Below are 18,592 nucleotides of genomic sequence, written 5' to 3'. Positions count from 1 at the left end.
CTGTACTCACTTCCCAGGTGTGCAGCCGCTGTGTGCACCCACCTCAGCACTGTCTGTTAAGCTGTAATGAGGCTGGAGAGCTGGGCATCAGTTCAGAGCAGAGCGGTGGGGAGAACAGGACGGGACCCCAGGGTTGGTTTCTGGAAGATCCTGCAGCAGCTCTCTGATTTCCTAAAATGGGCCAAGTAATACACAGGACAGCTCTCAACCTCAGCAAAATCCAAATTCCTAGGGCCTTCCAGAAGCAAGGTCACGTCCAAGTGTAGGCTCATCTTCAGTGTGGATAACTGCACATCTACACTGTCGTTAGTGCTGCATGTGGCCACTGACTGGGCTGAGAACCGCATTGTCATGTCGGCCAGTGTCCTACAAATGCCAACTTGTTTAGCGTGGATCGGGTCTCCAACATCCTGACCAATTTTCTGTCTGCTTGTTGTACTGGTTATTGAGAGAGAGCTGTCGAAATCCCCACCTGCACACGTGGCTATTTCTCCTGCAGCTCTCCTGGGGTTGCGTCAAGCTATTGTTTGTCCTGCACCCCAGAAGGTTATACGCCGGCTGGACAGGGGCCTGCTCCCTACCATCTCAGAATCTGTTCTCAGTGCGTCAGCACCAAAGACAACTCAATATAACAGGCCACCCCCTCTCAGCCACCTCTCAGAAGACAGGTCTTTGCCCTGGAAACTTCTTGACATGGAACTTCAAGCAGAGGCTGCTCCAGCTCCTGCTTGGCCATCCCCAGCCTCTGCAAATGGGGATTGGCAAAGGACCAGAGGGAAGGCAGGGGCTGGCTCACACACCTCCCTCCCCCAGGCTGCAAGGGCGATGATGAAACTTGTGGGCAAGGAAACCTCAGGGCTTCAGTCCTACTGTGGTCTCTTTCCTCTAGTCTAGGGGCCAGGAGCCATGGCAGCATGGTAAGAGCCAGTGGACTTGGTTCCAGTTCTAGGTGCACTACTCCCTATGTGACCTGTACAAGTCACTTAACCTCTTCAGGTCTGTAAAATGGGCATAAAGATGTTGTCTCCCTCATAGGATTGCTGTGAGGATGAAATCATTATGTCATCACTTAGAACTGACGACGTCCCAGAATAAGGGTTTGGGTGCTGTTAGCTGGTGGTGGTGATGAGGCTGTGGTAGAGCAAAGCTGGTGTGATGGTCCAAGGTGTGCTCTGAAAGGGACATGTGAAATATTTACACATTTTTCTCTTCGCATTCCATTTCCTGCCCAGCCCCCTCAGCAACTCCTACCCATATCACCTTCTGGTTGCTACCAGCACCCACTTATAGGTACCAAGGACTGTGGACCCCACGTGCTCTTCAGAGGTCCCCTGAGACTGCCTTTTCCCTTTGGGGCACAAGATGGGAAGAACCAGCCCCAGCTGGCAGTCCAATATCTGCCCCATGAGCCCAGCCCAGCACTGTCAGACACAGGACCATAGAGAAGAGGAGCAGGATAAAGCATTCCCACAAGACAGGCCCAGCAGAAGCTGTGCTCTCCCCAGCCCACATAAGACAGGTCTTTGTACTGGATAACGGTAGAAGTCTGCACTGCCTGCCAAGAGTCACTTCATCTCCATCTCATCCCGCTCCCATCCCCCCACCCCAACTACCCAAAAGAATCCTGGCTTCTGGGAACCTAAGGCAAGGCTTCTGGGTCCTAACGCCGCCCAGTGGCCACATGGGGAATTGCATCAACTGAAGCCCAAAGCACTGCTTCCTCCCTGGGGCCATGGGTAGAAAACCCTCTGCTACCGCCTAGTGGCCAGTGTGGGGTTAGCACCTGTTGGGCCCTTGGCTGCAGGCAGAAATGCACCAGCTGGAAACAGTCAAAAGTCAAGGAATGTAGGCAGCCCCTGGAAGCTGGAAGAGGCAAGGAAGCAGATTCTCCCCTAGAGCCTCTGGAAGGCATGGGACCCTGCCAACACCTCGATTTTACCCCAGTGATATCCATCCCACACTTCTGACCTCCAAAATTGTAAGCCCCCAATTTCAGAAGCGAAAAGTAGAAATGGGCTTATCTTAAAGGGATGTTAGTGTGACTTGCCTAATGGAGTTAATGCAGTCAGATTCATAGAGGACTCAAGAAGTTAAGAGGGTTATATTGGCAAAAACGGTACCAGCTGTGACTGAAAGGGGCCGAGACAGTACAACGTGGAAAGAGGCCTTAGGACCCCTACACTCATTTCCGTTTCCCAGGTAACGCATTCCCGTCTTCTTATTGTCAAAATGCCTCTAAAATTAAATCGGGAAATTGCTTGGGTGGTGAAGAATTGTCATCAATGCTCTGAGGAAGTGCATTGAAATATCCCCTGACGCAGCAGGGAATCCTCCAAGGGACAGAAAGTTCAGGAATCTCCTTTTGCAACAGTGCTGATGAAACACTATCAAAGTGTGTTTCTGCCCCTGAAGTTACTGAAGAGGTTCCCTCCTGCCGATTGATTTTATACTTTGAGAATTCCAGGCACCCAACCTGTGGCAGCCCGGTTCACACTGAGAGGCTCAAGAGGACCGGGAAGGTGTCTGGAGCTGGGTCTGAGTTGAAGGTCCGGGAAGGAGCAGACCCTCTTCACCTGCTGCTCTGGGGACGTGACCCACTGCAAAAGCAGGAGTCCAGAACTGTTGTCTGCGCTGAAACGACAACTCCCAGGATCCTTAGCGTCAAGTCGCTTCCTGTCTCAGAGGCCCCAGGCTTTGGATTCTGGTGGACCTGAAGAGCATGTGCAACATAGCATGGGAAATGGGTTCTGGGAGCAAGAACTGGCAGAAGCCTCTCTAGGCAGCACGACCAGGAGGGTGTGCGGGCACAAAGCTGGCACTGAGAGAACAGGCCATGACCTGAAGAGAGCATGGAGATTTCTAGGGAATAGAGACTAGAGGGGCTGGAAGGTAAATGCGCATGACCGGAAGTGATGTTGATTACGCGTGTGCTCTGGCGCCAGAAGAGGACCTGGCGCTTGGCGGAAGCCGCAGTTTCTCAGTTGGAGGCCGCACCACCGGGTTACCTGCCTGGGACATTTTCACGCCGTGTTTTGTTTGAGACCGAGTGGTTGGCTGCGCCTCGGGCTCCTTAGCCGAGGCCTTGCTGTGGCTGGGAGACAGTGAAAGACCCGGTGGACAGCCCGCACCGGAGTTCCCGGAGCCCAGCACCGCAGGCTCAGACCGGCCTGGAGGGAAGGCCTGCGGGAGGAACCCGCGGTCAGAGCGGCCTGCAGAGCGGGGCTGGCGCCCAGAGAACGGCTGGGAGGCGGGGTCGCTTGGTGACACCCCAATGCTGGAGGAAGGTGAGTGGGTCGAGGGAACGGTTTGCAGATCCAGCCCCTGTCCCAGCTTGCCCACTATTGCTGCTGTGCGACAAGGCCCCGAGCCCTGCGGGTGTCCTTTCCACTTAGGGACGATCTCTTAATAAAGAATTCTGAGGCCCAAACAGTCCGAGGAGCTCAGTCCTGGATAATCTGATTATCCAACCCCTCACCCCTGGGACGTACTCAGGGTCTCCTCCATTGCTTCTGATCTTCCAGCTCTTGTAGCAGCCAAGGGTCCTCGGAACGGGAGCCTATTGACTCCACCTGAGATGAGGGCGGGTGGAACCCAGCTGACTGTAAGGTTGTGGCAGGTACTGGGGATTTAGAATCAGAAATCCTGTTTAACCTGTGTTTATTTAGGAAAGGGCAAAATAGCATTGAGTCATTGTGTATCATAGGTACTGGTCAGACGGTTGCTTAGGCTTTTATGTATGTAGATAATACTGTGAACATGTGTGCAAACGTTTTCGTGTGGACACGTTTTCATTACTCTTAGCTGTATGCCTGGAAAGGGATTGCTGTGTGGTATAACTTTCTAAGGAGCTGCCAAACTTTTCCACTGTGGCTGCACCATTTTACATTCCCAGTAGCAATGTATGAGTGTTCCAATTTCACTACATCAACACTTGTTTTCCACCTGTAAATTTCAGCCATCTAGTGTGTGAAGTGGTACATTATGGTTTGATATGCTTTCTCCAATGATAACTTATGTTGAACATATTTTTTTAAATATATTTTATTGATTTTTTTATGGAGAGGAAGGTAGAGGGATAGTTAGAAACATCGATGAGGAGCATCGATCAGCTGCCTCCTGCACACCTACTGGGGATGTTCCCATAACCAAGGTACATGCCCTTGACTGGAATCGAACCTGGGACCTTTCAGTCCCCAGGACGGCACTCTATCCACTGAGCCAAACCGGTTAGGGCTTGAGCATCTTTTCATGTACTTATTGGCTATTAGTATGTCTCTCACTTGGAGAAATATACAAATCCTCTGCTCATTTTTACATTGGGTTCTTTTTATTTGGGGTGGGGTGTGGGAGGTGTAGCTTTTTGTTGTTTATATATTCTTTATATATTCTGGATATTGGACACTTAAATTTATGATTTTGCACATATTTTTCCCCATTCTGTGATTATCTTTTGACTTTTCAATATATATTTTTATTGATTTCAGAGAGCAAGAGAGAGAGAGAGAAACATCAATGATGAGAATTATTGATCAGCTGCCTCCTGCACGCCCCACACTGGGGATCAAGCCCACAACCCAGACATGTGCCCTTGACTGGAATTGAACGTGGGACCCTTCAGTCCACAGGCCAAGCCAGCTAGGACTCTTTTGACATTTTTTTATAGTGTCCTTTGAAGCACAGTTTTTAATTTCGATGAAACACAATTTTTGTTGTTGTTGCTTGTGCTTTTGGTGCCATATCTAAGAAACTCTCAGGTGTATGCCTGGAAAAGGGATTGCTGTGTGGTACAACTTTCTAAGGAGCTGCCAAACTTTTCCACTGTGGCTGCACCATTTTACATTCCCAGTAGCAATGTATGAATGTTACTATTTCACTACATCAACACTTGTTTTCCACCTGTAAATTTCAGCCAACTAGTGTGTGAAGTGGTACATTATGGTTTGATATGCATCTCTCCAATGATCAGCTATGTGGAGCATCTTTTTTAAAAGAAAAATATATGTTATTGATTTTTTATGGAGAGGAAGGGAGAGGGATAGTTAGAAACATCGATGAGAGAGAAACATCGATCAGCTGCCTCCTGCACACCTCCCACTGGGGAAGTGCCCACAACCAAGGTACATGCCCTTGACCGGAATCAAACCTGGGATCTTTCAGTCCGCAAGACGACGCTCTATCCACTGAGCCAAACTGGTTAGGGCTTGAGCATCTTTTCATGTACTTATTGGCTATTAGTATATCTCTCCCTTGGAGAAATATACAAATCCTCTGCTCATTTTGAAATTGGGTTATCTTTGGGGGGGGGGGAGAAGGGGTATTTTTTGTTGTTTATATATTCTTTGCATATTCTGGATATTGGACGCTTAAATTTATGATTTTGCACCTATTTTCCCCCATTCTGTGATTATCTTTTGACATTTTAACCTTTTGCACTCGGATATCGAGTGTGACTTGACACGGTTAGCATCGGTAGCAGCTCTTTTTATACTCTTTGAATGTATCAATAATTTGAAATATAAAAAAATCCAAATAAATAAGTTTGTATGAAAAGAAACTCCATTTTTTATTCTACTGCCACGCTTTGTAAAATCTGGGGTATTTAAAAAATTAAATCCCGAGTAGAATAAAGGAATCGATAACAAAGCAAGCGAGTGCAAAGGGTTAAATATGTATTTTTATTGATTTCAGAGAGGAAGGAGAGAGAGAGAAACATCAATGATGAGAATCTTTGATCAGGTGCCTCCTGCACACTACACACAATGGGGATTAGGCCCGCATCCCAGGCATGTGTCCTTGACTGGAATTGAACCTGGGACCCTTCAGTCCACAGGCCAAACCAGCTAGGGCTCTTTTGACATTTTTTTGTAGTGTCCTTTGAAGCACAGTTTTTAATTTTGATGAAACCAAATTTTTTGTTGTTGTTGCTTGTGCTTTTGGTGCCATATCTAAGAAACTATATTTTCTTCTGGGAGTTTTAGCTTTTACAATAGTTCTTTGGTCCATTTTGAGTTCATTAGCAGTACAAGGTAGGGGTCTAACTTCATTCTATTATTGATTTTCAGAGAGGGAGGAACATCCATTTGTTATTCCACTTATTTATGCATTCATTGGTTGATTCTTATATGTGCCCTGACCGGGAATCAAACTTGCAATCTTGGCATATAGAGATGATGCTCTAACCCAGCAGTCCCCAATCAGTGGTCCGCGAGGTCCAAAAGGTTGGTGCCGGCTGCTCTAACTAACTGAGCTACTCAGTCAGAGCCTCTACATTTTTATGTGGATCTCCAGTTGCCCCAGCACCATTTTTTGAAAAGAATATTTTCCCCATTTAATTTCCTAGTACTCTTGAAAATCAGTTGTTCATAAAATGTGCTCATTTCTGGACTCAGTTCTTTTCTATTTATCTTTATGTCTGCCCTTGTACCAGTACAGCAATATTTTGATGGTTTTTGTGTAAAGTTTCTCACCTGCTACTGTGTGTATTTGGCCAGGTTCCTGACACATTGTTTCCTCTTGCTTACTAAAGGAGCTCATTTGGGATGTACTAAACCTGGTGCTTTGGGTTCTATAAAGAAATTCTCTGCTTGAGCTAATGTACTGAGAAAGAAATGTTAACATGGTCGATTTTCTGAGTGCATTGATTTGTGTATTAAGTAGCCATTGATTCTGGAAAACAAGGACAGGTTTGTAATAAAATAATATTGTTAAATTTATTTTAAAAAAAGGGGGGGGGGGGGAGGCTAATGTGAGCTAAGGTCCCTGAGAAGCCATCTTGGTCATTATTCATGGTCTAGAACAGAAACAGAAACCACTAAGGTTCTGGGTGAAAAGAAGTGAAGCATCAAACCTGTCTGCATTCGAGTTCAGCCAAACTCCTCCAGCCTTTTGTATTTCAGTATTCTCTCTTCTTCTACCAAAGGAACTTATTTTAAATTGCCTTTCTAAATCTTTTTCAGACTGGAAGACTGTATGTGTAGAATCATTGCAAAACACAAGGGTAGAGATACCCCCCGGGGAATCAGATCATAGGACCTGTGGACAGGGGAAAAGCTTCCATCTGCGACCAGTCCTTTTCCCACAACAGAGAGTTCCTAAAGAAGTGAGACTCCATAAACGTGAAATACAAATGAAGAGCCTCAGGAGGAATTCAGACATAATTGAGTCTCACAGAGCAAAACCGTACACATGTAATGACTGTGGCTCAGCCTTCGGTTACTGCTCTTCCCTTTCACAGCATCAGAGGAGCCACACTGGATGCGTGCAGAAAAGGATGGAGGATTCGGAACCGGAACGGAAGCGGGCTCGTACCGAAGAGGAGACTGCCTCCGGAAGCCGTTCCAAGGCGGAGGAAGAGGACGACGAGGACTATGTGCCCTACGTGCCATTGCGACAGCGCCGACAGCTGCTGCTCCAGAAGCTGCTCCAGAGAAGCTGCAAGGGAGCCATGAAGGAGGAGCAGCAGGACAGTGGCAGTGACCATCGGGGAGATGAGGACGACATCCCTCTGGGCCCTCAGTCCCATGTCAGCCTCCTGGATCAACACCAGCACCTCAAAGAGAAGGCTGAAGCCCGCAAGGAGTCTGCCAAGGAAAAGCAGCTGAAGGAAGAGGAGATCCTGGAGAGTGTGGCTGAGGGCAGAGCCTTGATGTCAGTGAAGGAGATGGCCAAGGGAATCACATATGAGGATCCAGTTGGACACCTCCCCGTTATGTCCTGAGTATGTCTGAAGAGTGGCATGAATGTGTACGGACAAAATACCACATCCTGGTGGAAGGAGATGAAGTCCCACCACCCATCAAGAGCTTCAAGGAAATGAAATTCCCTGCAGCCATCCTGAGAGGCCTGAAGAAGCAAGGCATCCACCACCCAATGCCTATTCAGATCCAGGGTATCCCCACCATTCTATGGGCCCGTGATATGATAGGCATCGCCTTCGCTGGTGTTCACTTTGCCCGTCATCATGTTCTGCCTGGAACCGGAAAAGAGATTATCTTTCTCCAAGCGAGAATGGCCCTATGGACTCATTATCTGTCCCTCGCGAGAGCTGGCCCGGCAGACCCACGGCATCCTGGAGTATTATTGCCGCTTGCTGCAGGAGGAGGACCGCTCGCCACTCCTGCGCTGCGCGCTTTGCATCGGGGGCACGTCTATCAAAGAGCAGATGGAGACCGTCCAACATGATGTGCACATGATGGTGGCCACCCCTGGGCGCCTCATGGATCTACTGCAAAAGAAGATGGTCAGCCTAGACATCTGTCGCTACCTGGCCCTAGACGAGGCTGTCCACATGATTGACATGGGTTTGGAGGGTGACATCCGCACCATCTTCTCCTACTTCAAGGGCCAGCGACAGACCCTACTCTTCAGTGCCACCATGCCTAAGAATATAGAGGACTTTGCCAAGAGTGCCCTGGTGAAGCCTGTCACCATCAATGTGGGGCGTGCTGGGGCCGCCACCTGGATGTCGCACAGGAGGTGGAATATGTGAAGGAGGAGGCCAAGATGGTGTATCTGCTCGAGTGCCTGCAGAAGACACCCCCACCCGTGCTCATCTTTGCAGATGTGGATGCCATCCATGAGTACCTGCTGCTCAAGGGGGTCGAGGCTGTGGCCATCCATGGGGGCAAAGACCAGGAGGAACGGACCAAGGCCATCGAGGCATTCCGGGAGGGCGAGAAGGATGTTCTAGTGGCCACGGACGTAGCCTCCAAGGGCCTGGACTTCCCTGCCATCCAGCATGTCATCAATTATGACATGCCTGAGGAGATTGAGAACTACGTGCACAGAATAGGCCGCACTGGGCGCTCAGGAAACACAGGCATCGCCACCACCTTCATCAATAAGGCCTGCGATGAGTCAGTGCTGATGGACCTCAAAGCCCTGCTGCTGGAGGCCAAGCAGAAGGTGCCACCTGTGCTGCACTGTGGGGACGAGTCCATGCTGGAGATGGGAGGGGAACGAGGCTGTGCTTTCTGCGGAGGCCTGGGCCATCGCATCACCGACTGCCCCAAACTTGGGGCCATGCAGACCAAACAGGTCAGCAACATCGGCCGCAAGGACTACCTGGCCCACAGCTCCATGGACTTCTAGCCGTCGGTCATCCCTCTCCAAGAGGCCTCAGTCTCTGGGTTCCAGTTGCCTCCCACACACCAGACCCTGGACAAGCAGCCAGTATCCTCAGTCCAGCTGGCTTGGACTAGGCTGGGCCTGGCTGCCTGCACTCTGTGCCTCTGGAATGACTATTGCTCCCCTTTATCCCAGTTGTCATTAAAGCACAAACCTCTCTAGTCCCCCCCAAAAAAAACAGAAGAGCCACACTGGGAAGAAGCCCTATGAGTGCAATGAATATGGGAAAGCCTTAGCCAGAGCTCCTCTTATTCAGCACCAGAGGATTTACACTGGAGAGAAACCCTACAAGTGCCAGTGTGGGAAGGCCTTCAGCCAAAGTACAAATCTTATAACCCACCAAACTACCCACACTCAGGAGAAGCCATACAAATGTAACGAATGTGGGAAATTTCTCCATAAGAGCTCAGCCCTCATTAGACATCATGGAATTCACACTGGAGAGAAGCCCTACGAATGCAATGTGTAGCAAAGCATTTAAATAGAATTCATCCCTTAGCATCAGAGAATTCATACTGGTGTGACACCCACCAATGTAAAGTGTGCAAAGGCCTTCAGGGGTAGGTCAGCTTTCATTAGACACCAGAGCCTCCATGCTAGAGAGTAACTGCGAACATGACCAATATGGATGGGGACCTGATGGCTTGAAAGCCTCTGGAAACACGCCTTTGTACCTTTAATAAAATGACTATTTCATGTGGAAGGTCTCAGGAACTTTTTTCTCTTTAATATCATGTCAACTATATACCCAAACTGAAATTACTAGTTATCTATATTCAGTGGGCCTAAGTGCTTTTTTGTGTACCAAGCACTCCAGAAACCTTGGTTTTAAAGGTATGATCAACTCAATGGAAGACCTGGTTCCTACTTAAATGCTAGGTATTTTAGCAATGGTTATCCCTCCTTGAATGACTTGCAAGAAACTAAAAGAACCAAGAATTCTGGCCAGGAAAGAGCATTTCTCTATAATGGGGTCAAAGTATCTGATTTGAAGAAGTAAATTCAAGTGGGGAAGACTCTAGGGTCAACCATTTAATGCTACAATTTCATTGAGGGTATGTGATGAAGGATTCATGCTTTAATGCCAAATATATGAAAACCTACAGCCCTGGCTGGTTTCGCCCAGTGGAGAGAGCATCAGCCTGTGGGCTGAAGGGTCCGAGGTAAGATTCCGGTCAAGGGCACAGGGCCGGATTGTGGGCTAGATCCTCAGTGGGGGGCTTGCAGGAGGCAGCCAGTCAATGATTCTCTCTCATCATTGATGTTTCTTTCTCCCTCTCTGAAATCAATAAATATATATAAATATAAAGAAAACCTACATACACATGGGTGCAAGTTAAGTAACACTGCTATACCCAATGTCCACTATGAACTGACCTAGTGCTTGTTTCAGCTGTTAAGCCTTAGAAAGATAGAAGCTGAGGGTGTCTGGGGGCTGAGTTCCTGAAATCTCTCCATGAGGCACACCCTCACAGGGAGGAACAACCTGAAGAAGCCATGCTCTCCCTGGGCCAGAGGCAGGGGGATTATCCCTGCTTTCCCCACTGGAGGGCAGTTCCCTTTGCTTTTCCACTTTGCACTGACCTGGGTCCTATTGCTGCCATTTACACCAACTGGGGTGATCTCATCTCAGCAGTTACAAACCACTGTGTGCTTTCCCTGTTTTTTTGTTAGGATGATGATGAAAAAAAGTGAAAACATTATAATCTGTTACATGCTTAAATCCAAGAGAATGTTAAGACTAGGCTGTAGCTAAACTTTAGAAGTTTCACATCAACTCAGACCAATCAAGGACACAGGTCAGGTTTCTTTGTTATCCAATCAGTTAACCCCAGCTGTGTGCTGGAATGGATACCGAAGTCTTGAATTGCAGGCCCTGGGCCCCAACCCACCAAATGATTTGGTCTAGGATGAAGAACTTCATCACCAATGTAGTTAGGCTGCACTACAAGCTTTCCTTCTGGCCAAGAACTATTTCTTATGAAGAGCTCCAGGAATGTCTACAAAAACCGCTGAGACGTCTTTTCTAGATGTCTTTCATGAGAGCTGCTGCCATAGAGGGCAGAAATCTGTTACTGGTAAGATAACAGATGCCCAGAATGGTGCTTCCACAGGTTCCCCACCTGGTCCCACTAACCACCTGACCACAAAGAACCTAGCTCCCCAAGGAGAGGCCACATCAAAAAGTCCACTGCTTGTCAAATGATCTTTGAGTCCTTTTCCTTTGTGGTTCTTAACTCTGTAGGAAAGAAGAAAGAAATCCTATCAGTGATATGGAAAAAGGTCTTCTCAACCCCACTACTGACCAATTCTAAAACTCTCCAGCTTTCACCCTGATTTTAAGCAAACAAAATACAGAAGTCACTTACAGCCGGACATTCCACTGCACCACTGTTGATATCATCTATGATGTCATGCGGGTGGCGGCCATCAACATTGCACCCCACAGACCGGGCAGTCCCCAGGATCTCTTTAATGGTTCCTATAATTAAAGAAAATGTGGCATTAGGTGGGAAACGCCAGCCCCTCACAATCCTCAGACACCACTGGGAACACCCATTTGAGTTCCACAGCAGACTGTCATAAAATATCAGAAATAAACAGCCCGACTCCCCTACTTGAGAGCTCTCATTTAGTTATGCAAGGCCTGGATGCCAAGTCTCCATGGGACCCTGGATACCCAGATTAAATACATCTGGCCCAAAATCACCATGATCAAGCCACATTTTTCAAACCCAGAAAAGACTGAACCCCGAATTTTGGGTCTTAAAGAATTAAGTTTCCTTTAAAATGGGAAAAAGCTACCACTCAGTGAATATGCCCCATATTCCAAGGTGGTTCCATGTTGTCCTGCTCTTACCAGAGAGTTCTCTAGCTAAAGATCGGTGCCGCATCTGTCGGGCAATGCTGACAATCTCATCGAACGTGATATTTCCACTGTGCTTAACTGCAGAGAAAAGAAAACACAGCAAAAGCTTTGTCACAACCCAAAGCCAGAGCAGACCACACAATGTCCTCCCTCAGCCATTCCTCGTTGTTCCCATGCTTTCGGCACAGAGTCCTCCACATGAAGAAGAACCCTGTTTCCAAAGCTGGGGTTCAGTTTCAGCTCACCACTGGAATGCACCAGCCAACAGGAAGTGGTCAGGTGCAGTGGCAGGTGGCTAACGGCAAAATCAAATCTTTACCAATCTTAAAGTGTGACTGTTTCAGAGATGAGAAAAGGCAAGCTTAAGTTACTGGGGTCAATCTATTCAGAGTGTCACCCAGCTGGGAAGGGCTCTCTTAATTCGTCATTCTCAGTTGTTTCACCCCAAATGGCACTTCATGATACTGCCTGGCTAGGAGGCAACCTATTGATGTGCTTCTCTCACATTGATGTTTTTGACTTCCCCTCTCTCTTTCTAAAAAAAAATTTAAAACAAACAAAAAGCTGATAACAATGCAGGAACATGAATTTTTTCACTTTTTAAAATTAAGATTTTAAAAAAATGTAATCCTAGCATTGGTAAGAATTTAGCACTAGGATATCTCATACACGGTGGGGCTGCATAAATGGGAACCTTTCTGGAAAACAATATGGTTGCATGTGCCAAGAGTCTTGAAAGTCTTGATATCAGAAATGTATTTGAGTTCATCCTAAGGAACCATTGAGAACACACAGAGCTGTCAAATGAAAAGCAAACATGTCAATGGTGAGTAATGAGGGGATGACCATAGCACAGCCAACCAAGGGACACTCAGCCATTGCAAGTCCTGTTTGAAATCTGCACTGGGATTCCTTTGGCAGAAAGGCGCTGGGAAGATGTGTGAGTATGAGCTGTATTGTCTTTGGTTGTGGGATTGGACACTTTTTGTTTCCTAGTGCTTATCTGTATTTTCTAATGTTCTCCAGTAACAGTATTTTATGATACAAGTTAGAAAAACCTTGCTTTAAAGAACATGCAGTGATAGAAACATACTGTTGAGTGAAAAAAGGACTATGTAAGGTTACATATTACTGAATTTTGTGATATGAAGACTGAATGTTTACTTCTGTGTGGTGGGATGATCGGGGATCCTGAAAGTTTGTACTCCTTAATTCCCTTTTCCTCCCAACACTGACCTTCCTCCCCTCTAAACATGAGCTTGTGCTCTGTTTCATTTTGTTTGTTCATTTTTTTTAGATTCCATATATATGTGAAATCAACTGATATCTGTCTTCCTCTGTCTGACTTTTTTCACTGAACGTAATACTTTTGAGAAAAGGTCCACTAATATTGTTGCAAATAGCTAGGTTTCACTTTTCAGGGCCCAGTAATATTCCATTACATAATATGTATTATATCTTTACTCATCATGGATAATTTTGTTGGATATAGTCTTGGCTGGTAGTTTCTTTCAATGTTTGGAATATATCACTCCATTCACCTGGCATGTAGGGTTACTGAGAAATCCTATCTAATGAAGAGGGAATATGCTCATTGCCCATCACCCCATCACAAAGATGGCTGCCCCCAAGCTGAGGCCAAGTTCCCAGAAGGAGCCTTAAGGAGCAATCAACAGGGGCCTGAGGCTACGCCCTCCCCTGCCGCTGTGGGGCTTGAAGGGACCTCAGGCTGCATCCCTCACCCAGCATGGCTTGACAGGGGACCTCAGACCGCTACCCCACCTTGGCATCAGGCTGAGGGGACCTCAGGCCGTGACCCCCACCCCGGCGCCAGGCCACGGGACCTGAGGTCATGCCTCCCCACCCGGCAGGGCTTGATGGGAGATCCTCAATCAGTCTACATAATATACCATATTAATACAAAGAAAAAACCCCACATGATCCTTTCAAAACCAAAAAGATCATTTTACAAACTATGACACCATTTTATGGTAAACTAGGAACAGAAGAGAACTTAATTGCATTTGAGATGCTTTTCCCAGAAGATGTCTGCCTTGCCACTTCCATTCAGGATTTTACTGGAAGTTCTAGTCAGGCCACTTAGGCAAGGGAAAAGAAAAAGGTATCCCGATTGGAAAGGAATGAAAACTTCATGGTTTTTGTATGCATCAAGTCTTCAGAAATCCACAAGCTATCAAAGATAAGTTCAAGGTTGCAGGATACAAAAAGAATGTAAAGGGACAACCTCTTTAAAATGGGCAAAAGATTGGAATAGCTATCTCTCCAGGTGTATTTCTAGGTATTAGCAATGAACAATCAAACAATGAAATTTAAAGCAATTCCATTTACAAGAGTATTAAAAGAATGAAATGCCTAGTAATCAAAACCAGAAGTGTAGGCATGTACACTTAAAACTACCAGTGTTAATTTGATGCAATCCCTATCAAAATCCTAGCTGGCTTTTTTACAGAAAACGAATCTAAAATTTTATGAAAATACAAGAGACCCAGAACAGTCAATCTGGAAAATGAACTAAGTTGAAGGACTCATTTGCAATATCAAAACTTTATACAAAAACCATCAAAATATTGCTGTACTGGTACAAGGGCAGACATAAAGATAATAGAAAAGAACTGAGTCCAGAAATGAGCACATTTTATGAACAACTGATTTTCAAGAGTACTAGGAAATTAAATGGGGAAAATATTCTTTTCAAAAAATGGTGCTGGGGCAACTGGACATCCACATAAAAATGTAGAGGCTCTGACTGAGTAGCTCAGTTGGTTAGAGCAGCCGGCACCAACCTTTTGGACCTCAAGGACCACTGGTTGGGGACTGCTGGGTTAGAGCATCATCTCTATATGCCAAGATTGCAAGTTTGATTCCCGGTCAGGGCACATATAAGAATAAACCAATGAATGCATAAATAAGTGGAACAACAAATGGATGTTTTACCATTTCTGAAAATCAATGAAAGAATGAAGTTAGACCCCTACCTTGTACTGCTAATGAACTCAAAGTGGACCAAAGAACTAATGTAAAAGCTAAAACTCCCAGAAGAAAATATAGTTTCTTAGATATGGCATCAAAAGGACAAGCAACAACAACAACAACAACAAATTTGGTTTCATCAAAATTAAAAACTGTGCTTCAAAGGCCACTACAAAAAAATGTCAAAAGAGCCCTAGCTGGTTTGGCCTGTGGACTGAAAGGTCCCAGGTTCAATCCCAGTCAAGGGCACATGCCTGGGTTGCGGGCTTGATCCCCATTGTGTGTGTAGTGTGCAGGAGACAGCTGATCAAAGATTCTCATCATTGATGTTTCTATCTCTCTCCTTCCTCTATGAAATCAATAAAAATATATATTAAAAAAGTCAAAAGATAATCACAGAATGAGGAAAAATAAGTGCAAAATCATAAATTTAAGCGTCCAATATCCAGAATATACAAAGAATATATAAACAAAAAGATACCCCTTCTTCCCCCAAAAAAGGATAACCCAATTTAAAAATGAGCAGAGGATTTGTATATTTCTCCAAGGGAGAGATATACTAATAACCAATAAGTACATGAAAGATGCTTAAGCCCTAACCAGTTTGGCTCAGTAGATAGAGCGTTGGCCTGCGGACTGAAAAGTCCCAGGTTCCATTCTGGTCAAGGGCATGTACCTTGATTGTGGGCACATCCCAGTAGGAGGTGTGCAGGAGGCAGCTGATCGATATTCCTAATGGATGTTTCTAACTCTCTATCCCTCTACCTTCCTCTCTGTAAAAAATCAATTTTATATATATATATGATGCTCCACATAGCTGATCATTGGAGAAATGCATATCAAACCATAATGTACCACTTCACACACTAGATGGCTGAAATTTACAGGTGGAAAACAAGTGTTGATGTAGTGAAATTGGAACACTCATACATTGCTACTGGGAAGGTAAAATGGTGCAGCCACAGTGGAAAAGTTTGGCAGCTCCTTAGAAAGTTATACCACACAGCAATCCCTTTCCAGGCATACAGCTGAGAGTAATGAAACCGTGTCCACACAAAAACGTTTGCACACATGTTCACAGGATTATCTACATACATAAAAGCCTAAGCAACCGTCTGACCAGTACCTATGATACACAATGACTCAATGCTATTTTGCCCTTTCCTAAATAAACACAGGTTAAACAGGATTTCTGATTCTAAATCCCCAGTATCTGCCACAACCTTACAGTCAGCTGGGTTCCACCCGCCCTCATCTCAGGTGGAGTCAATAGGCTCCCGTTCCGAGGACCCTTGGCTGCTACAAGAGCTGGAAGATCAGAAGCAATGGAGGAGACCCTGAGTACGTCCCAGGGGTGAGGGGTTGGATAATCAGATTATCCAGGACTGAGCTCCTCGGACTGTTTGGGCCTCAGAATTCTTTATTAAGAGATCGTCCCTAAGTGGAAAGGACACCCGCAGGGCTCGGGGCCTTGTCGCACAGCAGCAATAGTGGGCAAGCTGGGACAGGGGCTGGATCTGCAAACCGTTCCCTCGACCCACTCACCTTCCTCCAGCATTGGGGTGTCACCAAGCGACCCCGCCTCCCAGCCGTTCTCTGGGCGCCAGCCCCGCTCTGCAGGCCGCTCTGACCGCGGGTTCCTCCCGCAGGCCTTCCCTCCAGGCCGGTCTGAGCCTGCGGTGCTGGGCTCCGGGAACTCCTGTGCGGGCTGTCCACCGGGTCTTTCACTGTCTCCCAGCCACAGCAAGGCCTCGGCTAAGGAGCCCGAGGCGCAGCCAACCACTCGGTCTCAAACAAAACACGGCGTGAAAATGTCGCAGGCTGGTAACCAGGTGGGGCGGCCTCCAACTGAGAAACTGCGGCTTCCGCCAAGCGCCAGGTCCTCTTCTGGCGCCAGAGCACACGCGTAATCAACATCACTTCCGGTCATGCGCATTTACCTTCCAGCCCCTCTAGTCTCTATTCCCTAGAAATCTCCATGCTCTCTTCAGGTCATGGCCTGTTCTCTCAGTGCCAGCTTTGTGCCCGCACACCCTCCTGGTCGTGCTGCCTAGAGAGGCTTCTGCCAGTTCTTGCTCCCAGAACCCATTTCCCATGCTATGTTGCACATGCTCTTCAGGTCCACCAGAATCCAAAGCCTGGGGCCTCTGAGACAGGAAGCGACTTGGCGCTAAGGATCCTGGGAGTTGTCGTTTCAGCGCAGACAACAGTTCTGGACTCCTGCTTTTGCAGTGGGTCACGTCCCCAGAGCAGCAGGTGAAGAGGGTCTGCTCCTTCCCGGACCTTCAACTCAGACCCAGCTCCAGACACCTTCCCGGTCCTCTTGAGCCTCTCAGTGTGAACCGGGCTGCCACAGGTTGGGTGCCTGGAATTCTCAAAGTATAAAATCAATCGGCAGGAGGGAACCTCTTCAGTAACTTCAGGGGCAGAAACACACTTTGATAGTGTTTCATCAGCACTGTTGCAAAAGGAGATTCCTGAACTTTCTGTCCCTTGGAGGATTCCCTGCTGCGTCAGGGGATATTTCAATGCACTTCCTCAGAGCATTGATGACAATTCTTCACCACCCAAGCCATTTCCCCATTTAATTTTAGAGGCATTTTGACAATAAGAAGACGGGAATGCGTTACCTGGGAAACGGAAATGAGTGTAGGGGTCCTAAGGCCTCTTTCCACGTTGTACTGTCTCGGCCCCTTTCAGTCACAGCTGGTACCGTTTTTGCCAATATAACCCTCTTAACTTCTTGAGTCCTCTATGAATCTGACTGCATTAACTCCATTAGGCAAGTCACACTAACATCCCTTTAAGATAAGCCCATTTCTACTTTTCGCTTCTGAAATTGGGGGCTTACAATTTTGGAGGTCAGAAGTGTGGGATGGATATCACTGGGGTAAAATCGAGGTGTTGGCAGGGTCCCATGCCTTCCAGAGGCTCTAGGGGAGAATCTGCTTCCTTGCCTCTTCCAGCTTCCAGGGGCTGCCTACATTCCTTGACTTTTGACTGCTTCCAGCTGGTGCAGTTCTGCCTGCAGCCAAGGGCCCAACAGGTGCTAACCCCACACTGGCCACTAGGCGGTAGCAGAGGGTTTTCTACCCATGGCCCCAGGGAGAAGCAAGAGTGCTTTGGGCTTCAGTTGATGCAATTCCCCATGTGGCCACTGGGCGGCGGTAGGACCCAGAAGCCTTGCCTTAGGTTCCCAGAAGCCAGGATTCTTTTGGGTTGTTGGGGTGGGGGGATGGGGAGCGGGATGAGATAGAGATGAAGTGACTCTTGGCAGGCAGTGCAGACTTCTACCGTTATCCAGTACAAAGACCTGTCCTATGTGGGCTGGGGAGAGCACAGCTTCTGCTGGACCTGTCTTGTGGGAATGCTTTATCCTGCTCCTCTTCTCTATGGTCCTGTGTCTGACAGTGCTGGGCTGGGCTCATGGGGCAGATATTGGACTGCCAGCTGAGGCTGGTTCTTCCCATCTTGTGCCCCAAAGGGAAGGCCCCAAGGCAGGCTCAGGGGACCTCTGAAGAGCACGTGGGGTCCACAGTCCTTGGTACCTATAAGTGGGTGCTGGTAGCAAGCAGAAGGTGATATGGGTAGGAGTTGCTGAGGGGG

General features: G+C 47.2%; 1 protein-coding gene across 1 annotated transcript; it reads left to right on the top strand.

The window, feature by feature from the left end:
• The first annotated feature begins 2,753 nt into the window (after positions 1 to 2,753).
• Positions 2,754 to 9,689, top strand: LOC307110778 (putative ATP-dependent RNA helicase DDX41). Its single transcript, XM_079790134.1, is given in 5 exon segments — positions 2,754 to 3,284; positions 6,957 to 7,688; positions 7,691 to 7,934; positions 7,936 to 8,453; positions 8,456 to 9,689. Coding segments are annotated over 5 exon segments (2,142 nt in total). The 5' UTR covers positions 2,754 to 3,271; the 3' UTR covers positions 9,091 to 9,689.
• Positions 9,690 to 18,592: the final 8,903 nt, after the last annotated feature.

The sequence above is a fragment of the Cnephaeus nilssonii genome (genome assembly GCF_951640355.1).
Source record: "Cnephaeus nilssonii genome assembly, chromosome: 14".
Classification (NCBI taxonomy): Eukaryota; Metazoa; Chordata; class Mammalia; order Chiroptera; family Vespertilionidae; genus Cnephaeus; species Cnephaeus nilssonii.
The sequence above is the reverse complement of the archived record's forward strand: the minus strand, read 5'-3'. Positions and strand labels throughout refer to the sequence as shown.